This window comes from Melospiza melodia, chromosome 1 (assembly GCF_035770615.1).
Source record: "Melospiza melodia melodia isolate bMelMel2 chromosome 1, bMelMel2.pri, whole genome shotgun sequence".
In the NCBI taxonomy this organism is placed as follows: Eukaryota; Metazoa; Chordata; class Aves; order Passeriformes; family Passerellidae; genus Melospiza; species Melospiza melodia.
In genome coordinates this window covers 48,867,378-48,894,621 of record NC_086194.1, presented here as the reverse complement: position 1 = coordinate 48,894,621, position 27,244 = coordinate 48,867,378, and the positions used below count along the sequence as shown (strand labels likewise).

Below are 27,244 nucleotides of genomic sequence, written 5' to 3'. Positions count from 1 at the left end.
GCTCTGGCTTTCATCTGTAAAACCCCTACTATCTTGTAAACTTGCTTTAACTTTCACACACTGATTATTTGAGGTGAAGGGGGCCTGCAAGGCAGCTCCAAGTAGCAATTGTGTTTCTAAGGGACGGGTCCAGAGGGGAATCTGGTGTCCTCTCCCAGAGCTACAAGGCACATCTCTGACTTAGACCCCATCAAATCACCTCCAAACACCTGTACTGATCCACTGAACAACTGTTTTTTTTTTTTTTTTCTCACTTTCCAGGATGCAAGTATTGCTATTGGAAACATATTTGGGTTGCTTTTTTCTGTTTTCTTTAAATGAAGGAGTCATCTCCACCAGCCATATGGAGTGGCACCCGCTCAGCAAAGCGTATCTGGTGGGAAGCAGATCCATTCAACCCTTCACAATACAGACCTCAATTCAGCAGGGAAGAGAGCTGACAAGCACCTTTGCAGCAGATTTAAATCAGAGGCCAAACCTCAAGCAACATAAAGCAATCTGAGGCAGACAGCAAAGTCACACTGACCTTCTGCCAGCAGTACTGCAGACCCAAGCATGACTTCAGGTGCTGCATCCTCAGGAATGACGGCATGGGGGAAGCCAGCAGGCTCTTCCCCATGGCTGCCTCTGCTCTGCTGCTGCCTGATGGAGTGTTGTCACTATGACAACCTACAGGTATAGTATGTGCATGATAGTGGGAGCTCCAGATGACCCAGATTGCGTGTGCATGCCTCAGAGCGGGGCTTCCCTGCCTGGGAGGGGAGCGAGGAACACGTGGATCCACAGGTAACTCTCCCCGACTCTGTCTTGTCATTTGCTAGCAAGTTTGGGATGTGGGCAAGGTGGGAGCCTTAGAGACACTGAATAGCTAGGATTTAAAATAATCTTCTCTGGGACAAGGAAAAAGATTAATTTTCCTCCTCTTTTTCTAGAACCCTTTTGCTGGGCTTCTTTTTCTTCAGTAAAAGACATGAAAGAATATAAGGGTACCCTTCAACTCTGTCCTCACCAGTCTGTTAAAAGGTAAAATATTTCCAGATTTCATACACACTGCCGGCCTCTGTGTGTGTGTGTGTGTGTGTGTGTGTGCATGTGCATGCACGCGTTACTTTCTTTCACTACTATGACAGCACATGCTCCTCCAGTGCTATTCACAGCATTAGAAACACAACTCCTCCCTCCAGTGCCGTGCGTGTGTGTGTGTCTGTGTGCGTGTCTGTGTGTCTGTCTGTGTGTGCGTGGCTCGGGCTCGCTGCTTCAGCTCACTCCCCTCTGATGGTGGGGCTGGCGGTCACGACGCTGCTCCACACCTCCAGGCTTCGTGTGGAGGGGAGGAGTGCCGGGGGAAAGCAGGCACACAACTGACCTACAGAACCACCGATAACTTACTCCCTCGCAGCACAATCGCATAGGAAAGGGGAGGGAGGAAGGAGGAGAAGGAGGAGGAGGAGAAGGGGGGGAAAAAAAAGAAAATCCAGAGAATTCTAGTCTGGCAAATATAGTGAAACCAAGCGGTCGGAGTTCATTTGCTCTAGAAGAGCAGAGAAGAAAGAGGACGCTAAATGAAAAAAATCAAGAACCATCTGTAGCTTTTTTTTTTCCCCCCGATAGTAGCGGTGTTTCAGAGGTAAAATGATTCCTCCGAGCAGCACGGCTGAAGTCAGCGTGGACAGTGTGGAGAAAGAGAATGAAGTGGAGAGCACGGAGCAGCCCCCCTCTCCAGCATCAACTACCAGCCAGGAATCAAAGGTACTCAGAGAATGAGATTTATTTTTCCCCTCTTTCTTTGTTTTGAAAAGAGATGTATTGCTTTGATTTTCATTCGGAGCCCTGTGCCAGGAGCAGCGGCAGAGTGCAATGAGCCACCTCTGACTGCGGTGCCCGCTCCGACACTCCTGCTTCTGAATTCTGCCTGTCACCTCAGGAGTCTGAGCTGGGAAAATACCTGCCTGCTGACATGTTTGGGTTGGTGGATTTTTGCCTGTTTTCTTCTCCTCGTTACAGTGACATCCTGGGCTAGTGACGGGGCTCAGGGAGGGGATCGTTGTCAACGGGCATTGTTAGCTATTTTCACACCAAGTATCAGATCACTTAAAGGGTTTTTGTTGGAAAAATTTATTTTCCTCAGAGGTTCAGAGAAAATAATTTTGTCTGGAGGCTTGGGGTATTTCACCTGGCTTTACTTCTCTGGCAGAGTCATCAGTGAACTTTCACTGTTTAATGAGTCTCTTAAAGCTGGAGATAAGTCACAGCTTTATCGCAACGCGTGTACATCACAAAGAAAAGGATTTTTGTTTTCACAGCCTTTTTTCTGTTTGTGAGTTTTTCAATGTGGTTCAATTTACCTTACTGAAAATCAGCTTTCAGCTCAAATGGCATGGCCTCTGAATTTTTAATTGACTTGCATGTGAAAAGTTTTTGACTGCCAGGCTGTTACTTGGAAGACAGAGAGGCAAAAGGCAAAGTAGTAAGCTTACATAATCAAAGTTCCTTGCAGCTGAGTTGGATAATATGCTTTCACTGATTCTCTGTTACTTATGATTTATACCATGATAGCACCTGACAGATCTTTCTGTGAGCTTCATAGTGATGCTGTATACGCATGTAAAAATAGGGAGGTTCTTGTCACTAGGAGCTTACAGGTGGGTAAAGCCTCAGGAGGTGTGAGCAAAACAGCTGCTTGTCAAGGGAAGCTCTTGTGCTGGCCTGTGTTTAAAGGCAGTGACTGCCTGGGTCTAATATAGAAAGATTGCTATGTTATTCTGCAGTTACAGCTTTCCACTTTCCGGAGAGTTCAAATTATCTGTCTGTGTGGGTAGAGTTTTGACGCGGGCTTTGGGCTTTTTTATTTTACATGTTTTTTCAGAAGCTGTACTCCAAGGAGGAGAGCTGAGGTATTCCCTGTGTGATACAACCTCTTTAAAAGAGAGGAGCTTTTCCAGTAATAAAGCATACAATATTCACTGTACCCATTTAGTGCTACTGGAGTCTCCCTGTTTCATGGGAAATGAAAGTAAATGGATTATTGGTATAAGCCTGGGCTCTAAAAGGATACGGTACCTAAATCCCACCCCCCTGAGTCCCCTTCTCTGGAATTACTGAAGTGTTATATGGGCAGTGGAAAGCTTTGCCCCTAGTGAGGTCCCAGAAGTAGCTGCAGGCTTCACTGCCCTGCCAGCACCAGCTGCTCGAGTGTTGTGGGCTGTGCACGGTGGGCTGTGTGCTCCCCCTGATCCCAGCTGGGATCCTCACCCTGTGCCAGAGTGGCTCAGGAGCTCCATGTGCCCCTTGGTGACAGCGGTGCTTGAGGGACTCTCCCGCTGGGTTGCAGAGTGCTCTTCCCAAAACAGGCTGGCATGGATCCAAAACTCTGAGAAAGTGGAGAGCTGCTCAGAGGGTTCCCTCTTGCTGTTTGTGCACCCGTGTGCTTCCAAGGATGACAACAGGAATTGGGCACATCTGGCAGGAGAACAAATAGGCTGCAAACTAGTTTATGATCAAACGTTATCATCATCAATTTTTTTCAGTCTTTTGAGCATCTGAAGAAATACACTGGAATATGCAAAAGCTATGACCATGAAGTTGATTCCATTGCTTGGATAGAGATATTCTTAGCAAACAAATAATCTGTGTGTTCACATTTTAGAATTGCAAATATGATCAGATAGCATGATGTATTGTCATTGCAATAGATAGAGTCAAAAGAGCCTTCTGATTACTGGGGTAATAAGCTTTCTTTTTTTGGTCCAAGAAAACAGGGGGATGGAAAAAATTCTGTGATTTCATAAAGATACTGTTTATGCTTGGGTTTTTTTTTTTTTTTATTTTCTAAGATAACTCCTAAGGTACTTCAGAAACTAGAGTCTGACAGAAGCATAGGTCAGTGCTTTCATCCCGTGATGTCCCATGCTGAGGGAGCTATCCTGTCATTCGCAGGAAATTAGGCTTTCTTCAGGAACTCTCTGTGCCCATGTTAACAAGTTCTTGTCTACTGCATTTACTGCAAAACTGTTTGTGCAGTATCTAATTAGCCCACAACGACTTTTTTCTGTGGCAAAACACTTCAAACTTGACTTTTTTTTCCTCTGGCAAAATTCTCCACCTATTATGAAGTCCAAATATACAAACAGAACCAACATGGAGGATAGCAACCTTCAAAATGTCTTTGAAAACACTTCAGCAGATTAGCAATTTTGAAAAAAATGATGTAGAACTAATAGCTGCAAGCTTCATCCAGTCCAGTGTAATCATAGACATTGGTGGCACATAATCCCTGCTCATATTAAAGTCCAGAAATGAGTTTCATCTCTCACCCTCCAGAGTGCACTTAGAAGATGACAGAGAGCAGGTGCAGCAACTTCTGACTAGAGCTGAGTTTGAGAAGCAGAACTTCAGGCTGCCACCAAGTAGCTGAAATTTGGAAGGATGACTCTCGTGTTAGTCACACACCTCTGTTGCAGGCAAGCAGCTCACTCTTAAACACATGCTAAAGCCTCCCACCACCTTTTCCTGTGGATTAGGAGCATAGCTGCAGGTGAGCACGCCCTGGCTGTTCAAAGAACCATCCTGTGGTACTTTATGTACTGCTACTGTGCTAAAAACCCTAGAGCCTGAGTGGCTAAGAATCTTGCAGAACTAATAATTAATTTATTAAACTAATTTATTGGCTCTTGAAAGCATTTACTTCACACCTCAGTATGACTCGAGTGGATACTTTAAAGTTTACCAGGAGAATGACTTTAGGAGGGTACCACAAAATTGCAATTGCTAAATTTTTTACGTTTATGTAGTTGTAGTTCTGGCTCCCACCTGTTTGGGACATTTACATCTGGTTTCCAAGAGAGCAAATTACTAGTTTGCCAAAGCCTTTTGTAAATTTACAACTCAGCAAGGGAGGAAGTCATTAGTTAATGAATCCTTAGGGAAAATTTCTTCTGGATGGTAGCAATTAAAGACATATTGCATATTTATTTAACCACTAACTTAGCAATATAAGCAGAAATCTAGTGGAAGTAGCGATCATGTTCCTGATGTGTTTTATCTAAATGTACCTTGGAATTTTGTAAAGAAAACTAAAATTTGAATAAATATGTGTCCAAAGAAAGGAATCCTACACATGGTGTGATTTCTTTGTGTTTTAGTGTAGCTGGCACATAATTCTTTATTATTAACATTATTCTTGTTTTATCTTACTGGCATTTGTATACGAAGAGGAAAGAACCCACTTCTGCTCATTTCTTTAGTTATGAATCAAGTTGTTATCCATCTTCTGTGAGCAATGGCTGGGGTATTCCTAGGAAATAGGGTTATCTTTGAAAATTCCTTTAGCATTTTTAAGTTTTAGGGGATACCTGAGCATGTACAATGTTTGAGCTAGTGCCACTAAGATAGATTAGCAGTGCTGATCTTCAAGATATTAGAGTTCCATGTCAATATGTTAAAAGTCTTTCAGGCTTTCTCATATACTTCAGAAGGGTTTATCAAGTCCTACCCCTACCACAGCAGGCCATCTGTCATGTAAAAGTTACTTGTTTGAAAATATTGATGAATTTCTGTGAAGATCAATTTTTTTTCCCCACAGTTTTCCCATTTCTGTCTACTGTATTTGCTAAAATACAGCTATAATTGTGTTGTTCTGTAATCACACATGTTTGGAAGGATTCAAAATTTTCCTCTGAACCACTAATTCATGGGTCAAAGAAATTGCTCACACTCAGGTCAGCTTGGTAATTTGAGCAGCTAAAAAGATTGAAGGAAAAAGATAAATTAAATCTCCAATTATATATGGTATCCGGAGTATGTATTTAAAAAAATAAATGAGTCAGCCTCAATCTGACACTTTCACACACTGACTACCTAGTGGACAATATTCAGGGAAATACAGCCCATTATCTTCAAATTCAGGTGTGGCAATTCAGGAGATGCAACAGTTGTTCCAACATGAGCTAACCTGATAAGCAGTACATAAAATGGAAGCTGAAAAGAGTAGGAAGCCAATAAAAGGATTAAGCATTGAAGTTCAAGGTGTGAACTTCATTTATGAATATCCCCACATCGATCACAAAGACTGAGCTTACATACCTGTCCTGCTGGATCAATAGAGCGATATTGCTTACTTGAGGTTCAAAGCCAGGTGTAATTTTGGATATTGGACTAACATAAACAGCTTGAAACTCTTTGGGTTGTGTGGCATTTAAATCACATAGAGCTTGTGCCATGCTGTTAAGCAGAGATCTTCCCCACTTAAAGAGTTAATACTTTATGAGGCTGCATAGATGGTTACTCATCAATATTTTAAAAGGGCAGGGAGTATGGTGTGCAGTTAGTGTTTCACCCTCCACACCAGTGATAAATACACAGCATGTAAACTGGTGCTCTAGTCTTCAAAGGAATACCAAACAGCTTAAAAACATCCCATGAAAGAGGAAGAAAGAACAGTTTTCCTTCTCAGTGTTACTTCCATGCCTCTGTTTCAAATGGTGAGTACATGCTGTGAAGGTAAGACTAAGGGAAAGAAATTAGTTTAAGTATTTTTACATGTTTTGCAAGAAATTATGAAAAGGAAAGTTTCATTAAAGCAGGAAAGTAATACTCTAACCAATCAACGTCTCCTCAGCAGACTCATTCTTGTGTTTACACTTATTTTGACTTTCTTCTTCTTGTTCTGATTGAAACTCTCTGGTATTGTTTTTACTTTGATATATGTCAGATAAGTTTCTAGGTACTTTGAGATATCTAAGACAAAGTAGAAATGTGATCAGTTCATTCTATTCACACTTTCAATGGTGTCAAAATGGAGAAGACATCTATTACATTTCTACAACTGAAAATGACTGAAATCTGGTGTGGTAAGAAAAAAACAAATGGATTTTTAAAATAGTGAAAATTTTCACTGAAACAAAACAAATTATTTACACAGTTGGAAGAGAGTTCGGTCCACTGTCCAGTCTCTTACACTGTATTCCTCTTCATAAAGTAATTCTGTTGAATTCAGCTTTTATCACTACTTGTAAAAAGCTCTGCCAACACCTGTATGGTCTAAAAATGGCTAAGGGATGTCCTCTATGCTTCATCCTCTTCTAATTCCAGCATACATTTATTTTTTTGACAGCTTGTGTGGCATTGTAATTTTAATAATATTGCTTTAGCTTAAACATCTCCTTTCCATTCTTGGTGCAGGTTTCCATCACATAATAGACTTTCATATCTCTTACCAACCTTTAATTTTTTATGCTAAATAATCTGGGCTGACATAAAATAAACTCACCATTCTTCATCTCATTCTGGTAGCAGAGCAGTGCCTCCATTTCAGTATTGAATAATCTTTCTTGAAAAAGAGTGACTGAGTTTGTGCATGGTATTTTCTCAGAGCTTGCACAGTATCATTAATTCCCAGAAACCTTGCTTCTAACCTTTGTGTCTCCTAGTCACCCCTTGGTGAACCAGAGGTCTCCATTCTATTTTTCTGGAATTTCCAGGGGATCCAGGCAGGATACATTTGTCTGTCCTCGTCTGCAGCGGTTTGAATCAGGTCTCAGGCACCAAAGTTGGTGTTTCCAGGGCTGAACTTCCATCACATTTCCCTGACTCCATCCCTCAAGATCCAGGCCTCCTCATATGTGACAATGCTTCCCACCTCATGTTAAAGAAGCTTCACTGTCTGACCATCCAGGAGTCGCTCTGGCACAGTCCCTCTTGGACCTCCCAAGCTGGGACCAAGGCTTCTTCCCGGCTTCACGTCCCACACTCAAACAGTCACACCAGGTTTCCTTACCCACCTGACCCCAGAATTCCCGTAGCCCATTCTTAGATGTTTCGATCCTTAAAAAAAATGTAATCACGGTGCAATGGCAAAATAACAGCTTGAGGTGGTTGCCTCCAAGATGGGACCCCAAGCCAAGGAAACCCTGGGGGTTCACACCTTCACAGGTAAGCGTGGGAAAGCCTGGAGTCCTCAGCCCTGCCGTGTCTCTGTGTCTGGTCACCAGGCCGTGCCACAGGTCCCCATACCCTTTGTTATGCAAAGGGCATCAGTTCACAGTCTTGCCTGGGGTCCTGCCACCCAGAGCACAATCTGCAGCTGCACACATGAAGCTGTCTGTGCTTAATGCATTCCTCAACAATGCCAGAGGGAAATGGCCTTATGACCTGCGTAATCTTTGCAAAAAATCCAGTAATAAAAGTAGAGAGCACAATATTGACCCTAAAAGTATGTCAGTGCTGTTCTTGAAGAACTCCACCAATGACCAACCCTCAACCTCTCCTTTCAACAGAATCCATCTCCCACTGAACTTTCCACGAAACTTATTTACAACTTTCCTCCTTTTTTGTCTTGGCTAATAGATTCCCTTTCAGCAACATAGTCAATAATTTAAATGAAATCCAAGTAGACACGGTCTACCTTTGACCTAATACATTTTCTAGAAAATTGTCTATAGAATTGTTCATCTTGTTCATTACAACTGATCTAGGAAGATTTCTCTTTTTTTATTGTTTCATTTTGATTTGGTTTTGTCAAATTCTGTTGAGGTCAGATCTACAAATCTGTATTTGCTGTGATCACATTTCCTGCCTCTCAACAGAGACCTCCATTTCACTTTACATCATTTTTGTCTTGATAAAACATGTTAAGGAAACTTGTTTCTAGACTTTCAAAGTAAAATTTAATAACAGATCTTAACTAGTTTCTTTTCTCCCTTTCACCTCAACAGACACATTGAACTGCTTTTTTAATGGCATGCCATAAATTTCTGTAATCTCTCTCCTATTGTTCCAGTTGTTTTTCCCCAGGATCATGGTTCTGGGAAGAAGGTAAGCTGAAGTGCTTGCTGAAGGTCCAAACCAGCCTTTTATCCTTACAGTCCTTACTGTACCACAGCCTTTTTCTTCTTTTTCTTTCTCTAGCCCAAAGCTGTCCATTGACATCTCCTAAAATACATTTTCAAAGGAATCAGCTTTTCTTGACAATTAATGTCTTTTGACCTAAGCAACTGTGCTTGAAAGATCCAGTTTTATTTCCACAGCATTTGTTTTACTTTTTTTGTTATCTTGTTCCCTTCCCCACCTTCGTTGTAGACTTTTTCTTAGTCCAAAATTCCTTTTTGAGATAACTATTTTCATGCAGTTTTCCAAGAGCACACATTCACAGAGTCTTTCTATTTATCTTCATTTCATAGCATTAGTATTAGTAGTAACAGCTTTGGAGAAATTATATGTATCTTACACATCCAAGCACATTCAAGGCAGCTCTGAGGACCCATTGCTGCATACTCCTGATGGGTATAAGATTCCATATTTGATAAATTTATACTCATGTTTGTCAGGCAGAGGACTAGGCTTATGGATGTGAGCGTGAGTTGAATATTCTTAACACAGTACTCAGTCCTGCACAACTTCCAGTTGCACAGGCAAGCAGTCATTCAGTGTTAAATAAGCACTTCCCAGGAAAGTGCTGAAGCATAAGCAAACCTTGCATGTTCATTAGCAAAGAGAACCAGCTGTGAAAATGAGAAATCTATGTGTGAGTGACTGAAATAATTTGAATTTGTTTTCCTTTGACATATGCCTCTGTTGGAGGAAACTCCCTTTGATTCAGTAAACCAATTGAGAGAGTAAATGCTCCTTGTCAGGGAATTTAACTCAGGAACCCTGTAAAATATATTTACAACGGATGTCTGAAAAACAGATTTCTTGTGTCTCTGACATCAGCAGTTAAATGTGACAAATGGCTTGCCCATCTTCTTATTTATTAAAATAAAATTAGTTTCATGTCTGAAGTCTCACATTACTAGAGGCTCATGGAATTTTTCTCCCTGACAGGTCAGCATTTCTTAGCTGACCAGTTTTTAAGTGATGAGAGTGGTTTGCTAAGTACTGTCAAATGGAAGTGTTACTGTTTAGGGGCTGCAGTGGTGTTGAAAATACCATAGCATGAATAATTGTGAGACAGAGGCATTTCCCAGCCACAGGAGGCTGCAAGTTATGGAATTGCAGTCCTTTAGGCAAGTAACAGCAACAATTTTAATGCTTTACTTTTTTGTAGACACAATATGCTCCATCTCTGAGTGCCATTTAAAAGCTTTATTAAAATGCCACACATGTAATGCTTTATTAATAAAGATCATTTTAGCAGTCTAGGATTCTGAACAGAAAAGGAAAATGAAGAGGACCTACAGTAACTGATGATTAGGCTTAACTAAGAAAGGAGAAAAATTACTATAAACTGGTGTTCACAGAGCTATTAAAATATGCATTTAGAATTTTTTCACTTATTTATCAGAGCAAGACAAAGAAATGTATGCTTTGGAGGCACAGGTGCAGGTGAGAGGGCAGAGTCAACCTGACAGATTGGTATAGCAAATGGTATAGCAAATACTGTTAAATATGGTCTTACAGACAAATGCCCACTACCTCAGTATTCAACTTCTTCATCTTCTTTTTTTTTTTTTTTTTTTTTTTTTTTTTTTTTTTTTTTTTTTGCAAAAATTACTCATTCATAGTGAAGGGAGACATCAACTTTTTTCAGCCAAGGGAAGGATCAGATTTCTGGCACAATGCAAACAAGTCACCTTCTAAACTGTCACTTATATAGGTGTACTATTTGTCATTGATTTGCCAGTGTTTTCCCTGTCAGTTTAAATTCTGTGGTTCCCAAAATCAAAATATCTTGTGACTGAAATGAGAGTCTAAAAGTCCTGACCCAGCCTCTCTTGCCTTTGTGCATACAGTGAGAAACAGCCCTGGACTGGGCATCTCTATGCTCATGAGTGAACAAAACATTCATAATGGTAAACTTGTCAGAGTCCCTGACTGCTGTGCAGTTCAATTGAGAATCCAGTTATTAAGGGGTTTCAGGCTCAAATCCATTTTTAAAAAGCACTTGCTCTTATCAGCTAGTATTAGTCAACTCAAGAACCTGGCATATAAAATTTTTGTTGTATCTCTTAGTGTACTTATTTATATTATTTATAAGTGGTATTAGATAATTTCTCACTTATGTTCACACAACATCTTTTAATTTAAATTATCTAATTAAGGAATAATTTACAAATAAACATAAGGTGACTTGTAATGATTTGCCAAATATTTCTGATAATGAGCATTCCAGTGAAATGCATGCTTCTGGAGTGCTTTAAAAAAAAAAAAAAAAGCACTTACTGCTTATTTTTCAATGTCAAAACATCTGGTCCTGAGGATTTTTTCAGTTTCTTAATTGTGTAAACTTTTGCTAAGGTGCTTTCCCTGATTGCAAGTGAAATTTCCAGACAAAAGAGGAGGGAAAAATGCATCCCAGGTTACATTGTACAACCTCACCTGTAATTAGAGACCAACTGCAGGCAGGTAAGTTAGTAGTTCAGTCCTCCTCTGTTATAAATGGAGCACAGACCAAAACTGTTTTATCAAAGGTGACTTAGAGGAAGAGCCTGCTTTGTGTGATCTAAATTAGCCTCTCTGAGCAGAAATCTTTTTTCCATTGACCAGAGCAGGCAGCTAAAGCCGAGTTAAAAGCTGTTTTAAGTGAGGTGAGCACCACTGAGATTCTGTCAGAGTGAGGTCTTGAACCTTGCCTACAAAGACTGGTCAGCTGTCTGTCCCCCTGCATGGCTAGTCTGTCTGACTTTCCCCTCCCCTGCCCACAGGTCTCTCAAAGACATTCTGAAAAGCTGCAGTTGGGTTTTTTTTTATGCCAAAGCAGAATAAAATCATTCAAACTTTGAAAATATTTGCTAAGCAAAACAGCTGTTTGCAGACAGCCCTATAATGGAAAGTTATGAACCTATGAGAAAAAGAGAGCAAAGTGTGAACCTGTCCAGGCTTCAGAGTGTGAAGTGCTGCTGTTGAGCTGTAGCCACGAGATGAATCATGTACCAGTTTCACGAACTATGGGCACACAGGAATCTTTGGCAGGTTCACAGCAGTTAGATCTACCTCCTGGAGCTGGTTATAATGACAGATGGATTTCATCCTCCTGACCATTAAAGATCCAGTTAACTTTTGTGCTACCTCGCCCACTCTGCCTTTCAATGATTCTTTCTTCCCTCTCTGCTCCTATTCTCACACTAATGCTTTAAACCATGACCAGGCTCTCTGATACAATGAGTCTTTACAGGAAAAACTTCCACATTCCCAGGCTTAGCCAAGTTTAGATATTTCTGTTAAGAAAATGGATGGTGGTTCTTCTGTTAGGGGAAAAGACTTTTCATAAGCATTGTGTGGATGCTGACACTCAGGCCAGAAGTACTCTTGGAAAAAAAGCAAACCTCACAGTTTGTACTTTCCCTTTCACCCATACTCAAGCTGTACTTGCATTACTCACAGAGGAATGCCTTCAGTTGCATTTAACTTCCTCACATATTCTAGTTTTACATGGCCTGTTCCTCGTGTGTGGATACCTATTTATCCCTTGATGTAAACTCACTGTGGTTTTATATGTCCATACAGGAAACTATACACACATTTAAACCCTGAACAATGAGGTAGTACAAAACATTCCTTATGGAGAAGAAACAAAGCCCTCTTCCTAGTTTCCCCATCTTTGCCCCTCCTTTTGGGGTAGATAACTGAGGACCAGTGCTACTCAAAACAGCCCTTTTCAAGTGCACTGCTGCTGAAAAATCTTTTGAGCTCCCGCCTTCCCCAGAAGCTAAGGTTCCCACAGACTTCTTCAGGCTGCAATTCTGCCCTTAAACAGCACTGGCTTTTTTTAACAGTACCTGCCTGGCATCCAAGAAAAATGCTCTGGCCATCTTCCGTAGAGATTATCAAAGCTAGCATGAATGCCAACAGCTGTAATAGACAGCATCCTGCTAGAATGTAGAAAAATTAAAAACATTTCATAAAGGTCCAAAAAATGACATTCAAACCTTAAATGAAAAAATATCTGAATAGAGTGATTTTCCTCAGAGGAGAATGCACCTATGACTAGATGCTGCCATAAGAAGTAGCCACTCAGTCCAGTCAAAAAAGCATCAATTCTTTTTTAAACAAGATGAGAAAGCTAGCCTATTTTTTTTCTGGCATTGTAGGGAACACACTGTAATAAATACAATATTCCCAAAGTAGCAATGGAGGTAATGTCATTTTGTCTTTACTACCAGCTGCTGAATTCTAGAAAAGGAAAAATCTCCTTTCCATGAGTTAATATCTCACCAGTACAGTCCCACACATAGCCTCTGCTGCATATTAAAAAAAGGAACTGATGGGAGAAAATTGATATAAATCTCAGAATTTAGCACTGCACTTGCTCTTTAGTTCAGCAGTAGACAGTAGCTGTATTTCTGCTGTAATATTTCACATGCCTTATAACTCAGTGTTACTCAGATAATATCAAGAGTTCAAGAACTGCACCTACTCTAACAGTAGAATAGATGAGACAAAGGGAATCTTTTCATGGAAAACCCCCCCCCACTTTTATAGGCTTCATATTCACATTCTTTAAAACTCTTTCTATTAACGTGACTTGCCTTTCTTCTTCCTTTTATGTCCCTTCTTTCCTGCCTGTCTGAATCCCTCATGCAGCCCCATGCAATATGCTGCTCCTCTTGAAGTCACAGATAGCATTTTTGTCAGACAAGGCTTCACAGTTTTAAGATCCCTGACTTTCCTATCAAAGCAGTAACTCTTATTAAATTAAACAATTGATAACTTATGTCAGTGACAACAGCTCTTTTCTCTTGCAATACCAAAATTATGAAGCTTCATTTATTAGGTGAACACAACATCGTGACAGTATTACAAACTTTTTTCAAAAACATTATTACATTTATTAGATGTTTTTGTGCAGGATTTCATTAGCAACAGTTTAAATTTAGAGAGTTTTGAAGAACTTAAAAAAAGAAGTCTTCATAGTCAGAAAAAAATGTAGTACTTCAGAAAGAGTTATATTCTCTACTTTTCTTCATATGGTATCCTGTATGTAACCATCTTTTTACACAAAACCAGCTATCTCAGTATGAAACCACATTTTTAGAGTTCAGTCATTATAATCTTGAAATTTTGATAGAGGTAATTTGAGAAGGAAAATTGTGCAGCTGGTGAGGATAAAAATAAAATGTTTTGCCGGGTTGATTTTGAAACAGTAGCTGGCTGAAGATTTGTTCAGCAGCTTGGAGGTTTAGGAAAAAATATAAAAGAAATGGATTAGCCTGAGGCAAAAGGAGTCAAAGATAGATCATAAATCTCATACTTAACAACTCTTGCTAACTAACATCTCCAAATATACGTGTTTACATTGTCAACTTCTTCAAGCAGTGTTTAGGCCTTCAGATGTCTCCAAGAAGCACCAAGTAACTGTGTGTCATCTGCATGACAATATCATCACCGAGTTAAACAGATTTTCCATGTGGAGAATTGGCCTATTCTTTATGTAGGACATTGAATGCAAGTTTTGCTTGGCATGACTAAAAAGTCATAACAAAAAGACAAAAGACAGAGTTAGACAGAAACTTTCTGTAGCAGTAAAAGACTCATTGGAAACTGGTACTACAAGCATAATTTTACCCTAAAATTTTTTGAAGTGCTTTTTGAAAATTAGAGAGTAGATTTGTTTAAAGGAATAAGTGCATACTGTAAGTTGCACTTTGAGAAGAGCTTTAATGGAAAATGTACCAAATCTGGACTGGATCTGAAAATAAACATATTTTTGTCCTGGTGGACAGTAAGATAACTGGATGCAGAACAAATGACAAGGAAAATGTTATCAAGGTAGAAAAAATTTTAGTTGACACAGCATTTGTTATGTATGTGGTAGCTGCTGTCGGACTTAATAACTGAAAATATGAGATGGAGGACACCCTGTGGGTTCCCAGGTAAAGCATGAGGAAACCCAGAGGACTAACTAGCTTTGCTCTTTGTGTGCTACCAGCTCTGCCCCCAGATCCAGGACTTCATGCCAGAGTGGTTTCAGGGCAGCAATGTGCACCAGGACCATATGGATCCTGTCAGATTTGTGGTGCCTGAACCAGCACTGCCAGGGTGGCCAAATGCCCTGGCTGGCAAGAAGCAGTGTTCACACAATGAGACGTTGTTAGTCTTCAGGAGGGGCAAAAGGAAGATAGAAGGCGGCAAATTTGATACCAGATTGCAAAACTATGTGCAAGAAGAGGAAGGGAACCATGAAAAAGAAAAATCGGAAGGGAACCAACAAACTGTGCTAATATTCTGTAAGGTGTAAGTTCCTATGCCATCTCTCATGGAGTTGTGTTTGAAATGGAAACATAAAAACAAATTGTAAAATTTGGATTTGAATCCCTGTTTGTGAACAGGCAGCAAAGAAATGAGTGAAGAAACCTGTGGGATCATGTAAGACAAAATAATGGCCTGTGGGCTTCTTTTAAGCCAATAGTCTATACAGCACCCACATTCTTGCATTTCTCATGTTCTATCTCTTTCTTTGACTGAAAAACAAAATAATATAATCTCAAAGTTAAAGCACAGTAGCTAGGCAAGAATTGGGCAGAATGTATTCACACAAAGTACGAATTGATACAATTGTCCAGGAAGGACAGGAGAAGCAGAAGCATGATATCACCTGGGTCTAGCTATAATTGGTTTCAGAGCAGCACAGTTTAGAAAAGAGTAGTTTAAGAAAAAGAGGATGGAACTTAAAAGGTAGATAAAGTCAGCCAGGTAACAGAATGCCAAATGTGGCCAGGTGTTTTTTCATGCTGCTTGCAGAAATCCTTTATTTTAAAGTATAAAACACAGTATAAAACCTAATTTTTTTTTTCAAAACATACAAACAACAAAAAACCTTCAATAACCCATCCAAACCCTGAGCCTTTACTGAGGATACAAGCTCACTGAAGTCAGTGGGAGTTAGCAGTAAGCAAAGACCTTTAGGATTTGGCCCAGTGACAATTATTTTGTTGTAGAGCTGAGAACTTGAATGTCTTCATTGCAAAGCAATTTTAACAGTGTAAGTTTTGAGCCCCAGAAGTAAGAGTGGAAACACTGACAGAGTATTAACTGTAACAACTCCCAGCAGGTCTTGGACTCCTTTTTGTTTTAAGATGACACAAATGTGATAATTCAGTATGTGGGTTGTGGTGTTCATGTTAAGTTGCCCTTAGTTAGTATCAGCATCTCTGCAAGATGTATTTCCATATTTGCTTCAAGAGATAAACTATTATTTAAAGTATTATAAAATGTCTCTGTTAACAAAAAAGAAAAGAAAAAAAAAGAAAATAAAATTGATTTATAAAACATATAAACATATTAGTGGAAACTATTGCTGTAGGTAGCCCAGCATTTTTTAGCAGAACACTGTTGTGTTTTGGGTTGGATTTTTTTGAGGTCTAAGGGTGTCATACTGAGACAGAGGATCAGCAGGGAAAATGCACATTTCATAGAGGTAATGCACATTTCATAGAGGTGCAGACATGAGATACAGTCAAGGATGATTAATCTTACATTCACAATCACATTTGTCCCAGATTATTCATGAGAAGGAAAAGAAACAAAACTCAGATCCTATTATTACCAATCTGGAAGACTCTCAGCAGGTAGTTACCAGTGTATCTTCTTTCACCTCAGCAGGGCTGCCTGGATTTACATCACTCTGAAACCCAGCCTTTTAATCTCCTAAATTTCATTGTGCCACATCCGCCACAGCAAAGATTAATAAATGACTGAATCAGGAGTTACCAAAGGGTTCTAAATGTTCCATTTAGAAGCTGAAATGGAAGAGAGCTATCCAAAAAGAGATACAAAATATGGGATTCCCAGAAGGGACTCAGAGATAACAGTCCAAATGCCTTCTACATCCAGAGGCAAGAGATAACAACATCCTGATAGAGACAAAGTATGGAGATGACTGGCTGCTTATCAACCAGGTGCCTGAGGTGGACCCCAAGGTATAAAACAAGATGTTGTAAACACTTACCTTTCTTGAAATTGAAAGTACAGGCTGATTTTTTTATTATTATTATTTTTATGGAAGGACTATTCCTAACCATCTCTTGCTTTCTTCATGAGCTTTTATTTTGGTTTCAGGAGGAAAAAGTTGAGACAGTTATATTGTCAGACTGTGAAAGGGAGCTACATAAAAGTCTGCACCAGACACCTTTCGTAAACTGAATTGTAAAGGATGTCCTGCAGCTGTTGCCACCTATGTGGAAACAGTTATTTAGCAGCAGGGAGAATAGAATCCTGGATGTAGCTGCAGGATTTGTTGTCTTTGCTCCTGAGAGAAGCAGCCTGTCTTTTGTTAGGTGAGGCAGCAGGGGAGATCAAAGAGACAAAATATTTTGCAACCCTGATATTTGATAATGACTGAAGTGTTCTTTAGTTTGATTTGCAAAGTGTTTTGTTTTATGCACATGTTGACAAAGGAGGGAGAACTGATGATCAGTGAGCTCAGTAGATCTTACTTGGGGACTGATAATCTGATTTTTATCAATTGGATTACAAACTTCGGAAAGCTACAGTACAGATTCTCTGAAAGGTACTGTGACTTGTTATCTTGAAATACTGCAAATTTGAGAAAGATTCTCTGCTAGAAGCAGGTGAATGCAAACCATGGCTGAGGGTTATTACAAGCATTTTCCCCACAAAAAATAAACTTGAATAAAACCTGTTAGGAAGTTTGAAGAAATACTGATAGACACTAGACCTCATTGAGATAATGTAATATGCACTCCTTTCTTTCTAGATTACTCTATCTAATACAGTTGGTTAAAAGAAATCCAAGGAATACATCAAAATAGAGCTGTTGAAAAACATAAAAGCAAAAATTATGTCAGATAAAAAATTTGAGAGTTTGGGTGTGGATTTTACTCAGTTTTTAATTAAAGAAAAGCCTTGCATTTTTCTTCATTTTCATTCATACAGGTATTTATTTTGCATATGTTTCCTCCTTTTTATAAACTGTTTTACACTTTTTAAATGACTGTTGAAGTTACAATGAAAATATAATTTAGCAGGGAAGGTATTGTGATCTCAGGGTAAGTCACAATTACAGACAATCTAATAAAGTGTCTACCCTTTTTATATCTTAGGACTAAGTAGACAGTTCTGAACATAATAGAGAAAAGAATTTCCCTGAGATTTGAAGTCACTTGATGCACTTAATAAATTGTGTTTCCTCAAATCTGTCACTCACTGGACTGCATTACCTTATTCTGTCATATGTGAAGCTGAATTTTGAAGACATATAAAGGAAATCAGATCACATAGGAGACTTTTCATATTTTCAGGCCTTAAAACTTCATGTACTTTATCTCATGTTTACCTCACATATTTGCCAATCCTGGTTCCTTGAAGAGTTAGAAGACGACACACATTAAAATGTAGGATAAGTTCAAACCAAATGCAGTTCTTGGTTGAGGAGCAATTGTTGAGAACCAGGTGAATTTTTAGCTTGGTTTAAACCAAACCAGAGTCACAGAGAATGAACAGCTCTGCTAAGCAAAGTGCCTGTGTGGCTACATGTGCAGGCTGACCTCTGGATAATTCAGAGGTCTGCTAACCAGGGATGCAAATGCCCAGCTGGCAAGGATGCAGTACATCAGGAGAGGGCTGAGGACATGGGATTCACACAGACATTTGTGAAGGTAGTGACACCTGGGCGTCCCTTCAGATTTCATGCTTTCAAACCCTGAGGCTTTTTCAAGGATTTTTGCCGCTACGCTCTGTCATGCCAATCAGAGCATTTCATTGTAGTTTAGGACTCTATGTGTGAAACAAAATCACAAAAAGAGGCCTGCCTAGAAAGGTTTATATTCTTAATAGGTCTGGGAATCCGTGAGCAGATTTAAAAAGTAATATAAGACAGGGAGGAGAATCTGAGGACGATGATCAGAGCTGCGAGAGCCGAACAGAGTAGCTGAAGGTACACAATGAATCACTAATAATATTATTGGTAGCTATTATGAAAAATGGCTCCTCTTTGACTATTTCAATACAATATTCAAGCAGAAAGATTGAATTATTTACTTTTTAGAACACCAACAAACATATTTGTTCTAACAACAGCTAAGCAACCTGTTTGGGAAAATACACAAATATAATACGTAGCAGATTCTGCAATAATGAACACTCCCTCTTTGTCTGTAGTGGATTAAAAGGATACAGCTTCCAAGAAAGCTGGCTAGAGCAAACACATCTGCATGATAGGGCCAGATTCTCAGACTGTATAAATCATCTTCAATTGAAGTCAGTTTAGCTAATTGTACTAGCAGAGCCCTCTGACTATTTATTATTTAGAAAGAAGATGGTAGAAAAGAAATCAGCTTTGCTTACAAGTTTTATCATGGGTGCTTTGCCAATAAACAATACAGCCCCTTAAGTATTAGAAATATCCTTTTATCTTGTTAATGTTATAAGACATGATACTCCTCTCATCAGCAGGCAAACACACATATTGTTTATGAAATTGCATACTGCCTTTAGGCATGTTATAATCTTATTTTTGCTCATTAAAATGTCAAGGCAGAGCATTTTCAACTCAAAATCTGTAAAAAACTCGCTCTTGTCTGTCCTCAAAAATCACTTGCTTTTGTATCTCTCGGTTTTAAGAAGAAAATCATTAGCCTTCCTGCTCACAAAAAGTAAGCACTCCTATTTGAGCTGGTTCCCTGTTGGCTCCAGATCAGCACAGCTAGCTGGGGCCCAGAAATGCCGCCAGGGTAGCTTAGACCCTGGTAACATCCAGTCCTTCAACAATGCAAGTAAACAACTGAAGTATGTCCTGAGAGTTGCTAATACAAATTGAATGTTCCTTGACCCAGAAAATGGACTGTACTCAGTAGAGGAGATGCCATTCATCAAGGCTTTGTTCTCTCCCTTATTTGAAACACTTTTGGTCTGAGTCCCTTTTGGTCATAGCCCCTGTACCTGACATTGTCTCTAGCAAATCTACACAACATCATCTGAACCATGTGTGTTGAAGTCCTTCTTTTAAACCAATATGAGAGTCAAATAATTTGGAAATTTGCTCTAAGAAGCTGCAAGGAAGAAAAAATGGCTCCTTACAGAAGGTGGATGTTTATCTCACAGCAGAGTGAAATCTGTTGACAGAGCATTTTTAGTCTGCGTACTAAACAAAATAGCCACATTTTATAAGGCTTGCAAGATTCAAGCTGGCTTGATGGCTCATTCCAGCTCTGTTAATACCCTGAATTACTTGTAGTGGATCTAATGATACTGTTACACCAGTGTAAAGAAAGGGATAGAGAACAGCAAGCAATATTTTTTTTTTTGTTTATTGGTAGTCCAGTAGCAATATAGCAAACAGCTGATGTCTGAAAACAAGGGCTGGGTTATATGGTGAGTCAGTGAATTCGGGTTGATAAATAGGACTCATTTATTAATTTATGCTGGAAAGTAGTTAAGAGTGGAAATGTACAAACAGTCTCCCCATAGGCCCCACATTGCCCAGGAGCCTCTGCTGCTGCCAGGGATGGCTGGCAGTGACACAGAGGGCAACAAGACCAAGCCTGTTGGGAAATCACCTGATGTGTGCACGCTGGGTGCTCAGCAGCCCCTGCTCCATCCCTCCCAGCCTCTTCTACTGAGCTGGGTGCTAATGTAGGCAAGCTGGAGAATCAAGGGGAAAATTGTTCCTAGATGTCAGGGAGCACTTAGGAGCCTGAATAAAGTACTCTGCGGGGTGGATGCGTATCTTTGTAATTGCAAAGCTAGGGATTGTGAAACAGCTCAAATCACATCTTTACGATTTTCGTGGGAACTTCTTAAATGAAAATTGTAGAAAAGCATTGGGTGCTTCCAACAATTACATCAAATAGAGTCCTGGTGAGGGCAGGTGCAATTCCCATTCACAGCAAAAGCAGTGGCATGTAGCTAACACTAGCAATGAATTTGAATAGCTGTTCTTTTACTGCCTTCTGTTTTCTGCTTACAGCAGCTAAAGAGTTGTAGTATAGGGGAATTAGGAACGGAGGAGTGCTGATAACAGAGCTTCCTGATCCCTTGAAGCTTGAACATTCAGTGACTTGGAGGAAAATTGAGATTGTGCTGCAAGATACAGGAAAAAAAAAGGTTAATCAAGCTCTGAGGTTGAGCTATTGCACTTATCTCTACCTTGCCTGTGGGGTTAGTATGTGCAGTCACTGTGAATCTGTGTGGCTGATAAAAAGCTTTTAACCAGAAACAAAGATTTTTCCCTTACTCTAGTTTCAAACCACAGGAACATCCTGGCTTTAATATTAAGGGCTCATGTTCCTAAAGTGTCAACATTGTGGAGTCTCGTGATGCTACCACGAGTCTAGAAAACCTCCTGTGCTTTTGAGAATGTTATTTTTATTTAAATGAAAGCAAATTGCAGCCTTGCTCACAATGGAGAAAATGTGAAAGTCTTAGGAGATTTATTTCAAATATGTTTCTTAAAGCCTTCTTGTGCTTGGTTTAGGGGTTGTTTCAGTCTCAATACATGATTTTTTCACTGAGAAGTTGAAGTATTGAGTGTAGAACAAACCCATCTGCAGGGCTTTTTCGCAAAGTTTTGTGATGTGTCTTCATAAGGTTTAACTTTGGACTCATTCACTCTGCAGAAATAAAGTGTAAATATTAAAATTTGCATACGTTCCTCTCTATTGAAAGATTTTATTCCCACTTCAGGGGAATGTTATAGCAGCTGTAGCATCACAAGTGCTTTAACTCAGTTTACAGCAGACCAAAACCAGACATATATTACATACCTGTATTTAATTGCATTTGAAATCTGGCAATAAAAGAATGGGGATAATCCACAGCAAATTTCAAAATGAGAAGATGGTGATATTTAGGTAAGGGAAGCGATGCTTACTCAAGTGTAGTCTAATAACTACTTAAGCTTTTATGGTTTTATAGTTTATACAATATGTATAACAACCAGCCCTTGCCCTTGCCTGGGCCAACTTTTCCTAAGTAAACAATCACATACCATTGCCCTATTTCAAATTCTCTCATGAGCCTAATATGAGAAAGGAAAGTTGGATCTGATCTTAAAACCTGATGCCAGCCTGTGTATGAAGAGAATATGCATGAAGAGAATAAAACCTGATCTGAGAGGTATTCTTAACAGTAGAGGTGTGTAATTAGTTGTGCAAAATGCTACATTTTGCCAATATTCTTCATTTTCTCCAAGTCACTTCTCCACACATATAACCTGTTTGGGATGTAATAGTCCCAGACTTCCACTCGTGTTTTAGGTATGCAACGGAAGCCACACGTGCAGCTGTCTTCCAGTCTGAGTGCAAATGGGCATGAAATCTGTATTTTGGCTAATGAAATGGACGCTCATCTTGTCTGGGAATTATTTAACCACAGGAAGCCAGGATGGTTCTCAATGAGTTTCAGAAAGGGCTATCAGCTTGCAGAACTGCAGAGGTGCCTCCCAAATATGTAAAGGTAACTTGCTCAACTCATTCTTGGGGATGTGTCCTCTGAACATTCTGGGAGGGAATGCACAGAATCCACAGTTTCATACCCTTTAGTGTTTATCCATAAGTTTGGGCAGGTATAGCCTGAATGCTGGATTATTCTTTTTTGAAAACTTGACTTCTCTGCTTGGGGGAGGAAAAGCTGCTGGTAGATCCCTCAACTGGTAAATGGCTGTGCACAGGAGAATGGGATAAGGATAGTAAATGCAAAGCTTCTTAAAATGTACTGCATTCAGTATCCAAACTAGCAGGACTGTTGTTTCATGATAAAACAAATACTGTATTGCACAGCTTAGGTTTCCTTCTCTGGCAGGAACAGCATTTTGAAATTTAATTAGCTTCATGTGGCACTGTAGAAATGGATGGCAAATCAATAACGTATGCCATTTCAGTCACCTTGTGGTATTGTAATTCTCTGTGTTTTGCTACTCTAATTAGGTCTGCCTTCAGTGAGAAATGTTTCAGGAGCAAGGAGGTGAATTATTGTTGAGTTCCTGGCTGTCACTGGGGAGATGAAGTAATCTCAGAACTGACTAACCTCAGTGACTTCAGGAGCTAGTAACTTAACATCCAAGAGGAAAAGGGAAGATCTCACATTCTCATGGTGCAGTTTACAGTGAGTTTTAGGCTCAGTCAGTCCATGGCTTAAGCTTCAGATGAAAAAGCATCAGAAACCATAAACAGCACTTACCTCATAGTTGGCATTTAATTACTTAATTGCTCTTATTTTCACATTCCCCTACAGAGTGAGAGTTTCTTGCAAATAGGTATTTCCTTCCTTTGGATCCAGGGCTCCTCCTCTGAACCCTGAGTGAATTGTGGGTGCAGAGAGGTGCATGTGAGATGGGCCCCGGTTCTGATGCCTCCCTGCTCCCAAAACCATTGTGAAGGAACAGCTCAGGAAGTAGAATGCAGTTTGCTCCCATGTAGCAAACCCAAACACTGTTAACTGGAGCCAACAGCAGCTCCTTGTCCATTTATTTGACTCCGGGGTTTTATTGGGAAACACTGGGTAGAGAGCTGGTGTTTCCCTCTCCAGGAGCAAGCTGCTTGCTTCTGAAGGTGGAAGAGATGCTTTCCCCCAGTGTCTCGACTCTCCTCTCCAACAGTGTGCTGTCAGCCACATCATAAAGAAAATGGATGGATAAGGAACAGAATCTAGGGAGAGCAAGCACTCTGAGGCCGCTATGTCAGTGTGACGTACCAGCTCCATGCTTTTTTTGGGAAAGCATGTAAACTCCCTCCCTTTATATTAGTGTGAATTATGATTCCAAATAATCATTGCTTCCAACATAAACAGTTTCTAATATAAACCATTCCTGCTGGTTACCACAGACAGCCCGAGCAGCATGGAAAATTTCAGTTGTTACATCACAGTCACCCAGAGAATAGCAGCGGTGATTGAAATTATTTTGCAGTGGTTTGAATAATGCTGAGTGAAAGGTGATACAGAATCATTGCACTTCACAGAGGGCAAACACAAAGCAGACTCAGAGCTGCCTTTCCTTTTACCTGGCCCCTCCTTGTGGGATGTTGGAGCTGACAAACCCACAAATTCGTGTGGGTAATTTCCTAATCATGTCAGTGACTCATCCAGAACCCCTCTCAGCCTTATACAAAACTGGGGAAGAGCATGAAAAATGAGACGATGGCTGATATGGCACAAGAGAATTTACAGATAAAGAATTTGAGTTAACAACTCCAATTAAGTAATGCCTTATTGTGGTGCTTGATAATCTGACAATCAATACAATACAACATACAAGAACATATGTGAATGTGTGTTTACTAGTGTTAATTAATGCATTAACTATCAATTGGCCAACTAATTACACTCTTACTGCTGTTAAGACTTCTGTCCTTAAAAAAATAAAGTAGAATTTCTTAGTCAATGCTAATCAAATGCATATAATCTTAAATATCTATGATAAAAAATGCATATAATCTTTGTTTCTGCCAAATTCAAGAACTTTAAGTATATCAAATATATTCACTGAATTCACTTGTCATGTACCACCATTTAACAGCTATTCCTGTAATGGCTTTACAGACTGATTAAGTACTCTTAGAGGATGAATAATACTCTTAAGTTCCCTCACGCTTGAATACAAAGGGTGTATTCTCCCATGCCCACAACTTTCAGCAATACTTCTTTGCTGCTGTACCTGCAAATAAAGACCAAAAGAAACATTTTTTAAGACTATCAAGTTTATTGTCCATCAGAAAACATATGTAGGGTAGGTTGTTTCTGATCAGGATCTGCTTTCTCTGCTCAGAAATTGCTGGTTAAATTTTAAGGTCAGTTTTATTGTTTAGGTGGTTTAAGGTCTAACAGCATCTCCCAAGTTCACTTGGTAACAACACACCCCAAAACCAGGAGCCTTGCATTGCTTTTAGAGTAGAAAAGATAGTAATTATAATTGGTTTATTTGTTGCAGCTGCAGAAACTGAAGCGATCCCTCTCCTTCAAGACTAAAAGCTTGCGGAGTAAAAGTGCAGACAATTTCTTCCAGAGGACTAATAGTGATGTGAAGCTGCAAGTAGACTTGATGCCTGAGGTGAGCACAAGCACTGGGCAGCTCCCCAACTCAGACAGCCAGGCATCTTCACCCACCAGAGCCCAACAGCTGCCAGAAAACAGCAAGACTCACATCTTCCAGGAGCACATCTTCAAAAAACCAACCTTCTGTGATGTCTGCAACCATATGATTGTTGGTAAGAAACAGTTTATTTAAAATCTCATGTGTGTCCCTGCTAGAAGTTGCAGGTTGACCTTTCTCTAATTTCTGTGAGCCCAGAAGTCTCCTTGAGAATATTCATGCAGGGAGGTTCTGGATTTGTGTCATATCTGCCACAGGCTAACATTTACTGACAGATGTCTTGCCTTGTGGACACATACCATAATCACAAATTACAGGTGAGAGATTCAGCTGGAATCAAACTCTTCTGTCATCCAGGTTATACTGAGCACCAAGCACAAGTTGTATGCTGCACTAGAAGCAGCAGAAATCCATATTGAGAGTGTGTGCACTATCCTCACTTTTTCCTACAGCAGTAATTTTAACTTTCTTCCTCCTCACGTCTGCCCTCACGCACTGCATCACCCCCAGTTCCCTTTCACTGTGGTGACCATACCTACCTCCCCCAGCTGTCCCACATGTCACTTAAGGGACAAGAAGTAGCATCTGCTGGGTGGCAGGCTCTTATCTGCTTGTGTGGGTGTGGGTGTTGGCTGTCTAGGATGAATATTTTGGGAGACCAGGTCAAAAACCAAATATAACAACTGAATTTACACTGCAGACTTTCTTGGGATTATTCTACCTGATCCCTCCTATGCACAAAACCTCACACTAACTTTATACCTTTGAAAGATAGGCCTATCTGCTCTCTGAAGCAGTCCATGAGTACGGAAGTTCCAGCCAGGTACTGACTGACTGACAGACAGGAGAAAATTTTGCTATTGTCTCTAGTGTGCAGAAAAAAACCTCCCTGCTGAGCCCTGCTTGTAAGGTAATTTTCAGTGCAGTGTGAAGACCTAAAAAGCCAGCCTTCATGCTGATCATCCATGGGGCTGTGCAAGGAGAGGTCAAAAGAGAAGTGCAAGTACCTGCATGGCTACCACAGTGGGAAGCTGCAGGAGCTGCTATTCAGCAATCTGATCCTGGAAATTCACATCCTCGTGGCTTGTGTTGTGCACATGATTTGGTCTTTCTGCTTGCTTACCATCTCGTTGTCCCAGCACTGTAGAGCAGGAGTAAATTCAGTGGCAATTTACCAATGTGAAAGTGAGTGACACAACTTCCAAGCTTTTAGGCAGGACAGGGAGGTAAATGTGCTAATGATTTAGCTTCATGTAGAAGTAGTACAGGCCTTTGAGTACAAAATATTGTCTGTAAAACTTGTTATACAAAATTTGTATAACTTACAGTCAGAAGCTTACATCCCCTGGCATGGAAGTCACTGCTTTTTAGGTAACAGTATGGTAAGCTTTTGAAAGATGCTGATAGGACTGATCAACATTTTTCAAATGAGGGTGCTCAGCGTTCCCCACTTCTGTGAGGAATTTGTGGTCTTTGGAAAAGGCAGCTGTCTACAGAACATTAAAATTGATGCAAGACAATCTTGCTTCTACAAATTAACTTATATTCTCACTTCACCACAGCTGTACTGAATCCAAGGAAGCTAAGGAATTTTAATCACTTTTTTTGGTGTCATTTTTCCAATCTTTTAAGGTTGTTTTCTACTTGAAGTGGTAAAATAAATTAAAGAGAGAAGCAGTAAAGTATCAGTATCAGGGAAGTTCACGGTCCAGAATTTGACAGGAAGTCTGGAAAAGTAGTTAATTGAAATAACTTTATATATGGGAAAGGCCCAGGAGTTGTCTCCTTCAGTAATGTGGATGGATATTCTATCAAAGCTTATTTTCACAAATATATACTGCAAATATAAGTTCCTTGAATTTCTGGCAGCTTCTTGTGAAGTTGTATGGAGATAAATATCATCACAAATCTGCATGACTCAGCACTAGTGTTTCAAAATAGTGCTGCTCATGACGGATTATTGCTGGCAGCAAACTTTGCAGAGAGTAAATCCAGTTCATAAACACTCCTGCCCTTCTCCTTTGCTGGGCAGTCTGTGGCCGCCTGGAATAGGAAAGTCCTGAAGCACAGCTCTAGGCTTCAAAACATCAGCTTAAACCCCCTGTGCTTTCTGAATTTTTTTCTGTTCTCTCTGCTGAGGGCTTTGTTTTTCTGTTCTGTGTCTTAGCCACTTCATTAGCTCAAGAAGCCTCTTATAATTGCTGAAGAAACTAATGTGACCTATTTTGTCTGGTAGCAGTCTGAGTCAGGTGAATTGCTCTGACC

At 40.0% G+C, this 27,244-nt stretch overlaps 1 protein-coding gene across 1 annotated transcript in view; it reads left to right on the top strand.

Moving 5' to 3' along the window:
* Nucleotides 1-1,234: 1,234 nt before the first annotated feature.
* STAC (SH3 and cysteine rich domain) overlaps nt 1,235-27,244 on the top strand; it is a 72,006-nt gene continuing 45,996 nt past the window's right edge. The window contains exons 1-2 of the mRNA XM_063157156.1: nt 1,235-1,749; nt 24,818-25,094. Coding sequence (XP_063013226.1) covers nt 1,633-1,749; nt 24,818-25,094 — 394 coding nt within the window. The 5' untranslated portion in view covers nt 1,235-1,632. The remainder of the gene's footprint in view (nt 1,750-24,817; nt 25,095-27,244) is intronic.